A 380-nucleotide genomic window follows, 5' to 3' on the forward strand; every position below is an offset into this window, starting at 1 on the left:
ACATATTTTCACTTAAAGAGCTATCAAACTCATGAAAATAAATAATGATTACCAAAGAAATTCATATTACAAGCACGTAAATTCATTATGATATTGAGTTTATTGTAATTTCTTTTCTTGACAGAGATACCCTGTTTAGGCTCGTTTCCTGCCATTGTTTACGATCATGGCAGAGGAGAAGTGTGAATATCCGACGGTCTCTTCGTTATTTGACCAGTTTCTCAGATTGTATGAAGAGATTGATAAATCAGATTTGCCGACGAATTCAGACGAGCTACAGGTTAGATTTTAGTGGAATGTCAAGTATAAGTACAGTTTTTTAGGGTAAGAAGGACTCGGTGATGGTACTGAGTCATACCTCTTTTAACTTATGATTTTAT

The 380-nt window shown here is 34.2% G+C and overlaps 1 protein-coding gene across 1 annotated transcript in view; it reads left to right on the plus strand.

Annotated features, from left to right (window-relative positions):
• Positions 1-128: 128 nt before the first annotated feature.
• LOC119594207 (immunoglobulin-binding protein 1-like) overlaps positions 129-380 on the plus strand; it is a gene marked incomplete in the record, with an annotated part of 9,232 nt that continues 8,980 nt past the window's right edge. The window contains 1 exon segment of the mRNA XM_037943278.1: positions 129-280. Within this exon segment, the coding sequence (XP_037799206.1) occupies positions 167-280 (114 nt within the window).

The sequence above is a fragment of the Penaeus monodon genome, chromosome 33 (assembly GCF_015228065.2).
Source record: "Penaeus monodon isolate SGIC_2016 chromosome 33, NSTDA_Pmon_1, whole genome shotgun sequence".
NCBI classification, from domain to species: domain Eukaryota; kingdom Metazoa; phylum Arthropoda; class Malacostraca; order Decapoda; family Penaeidae; genus Penaeus; species Penaeus monodon.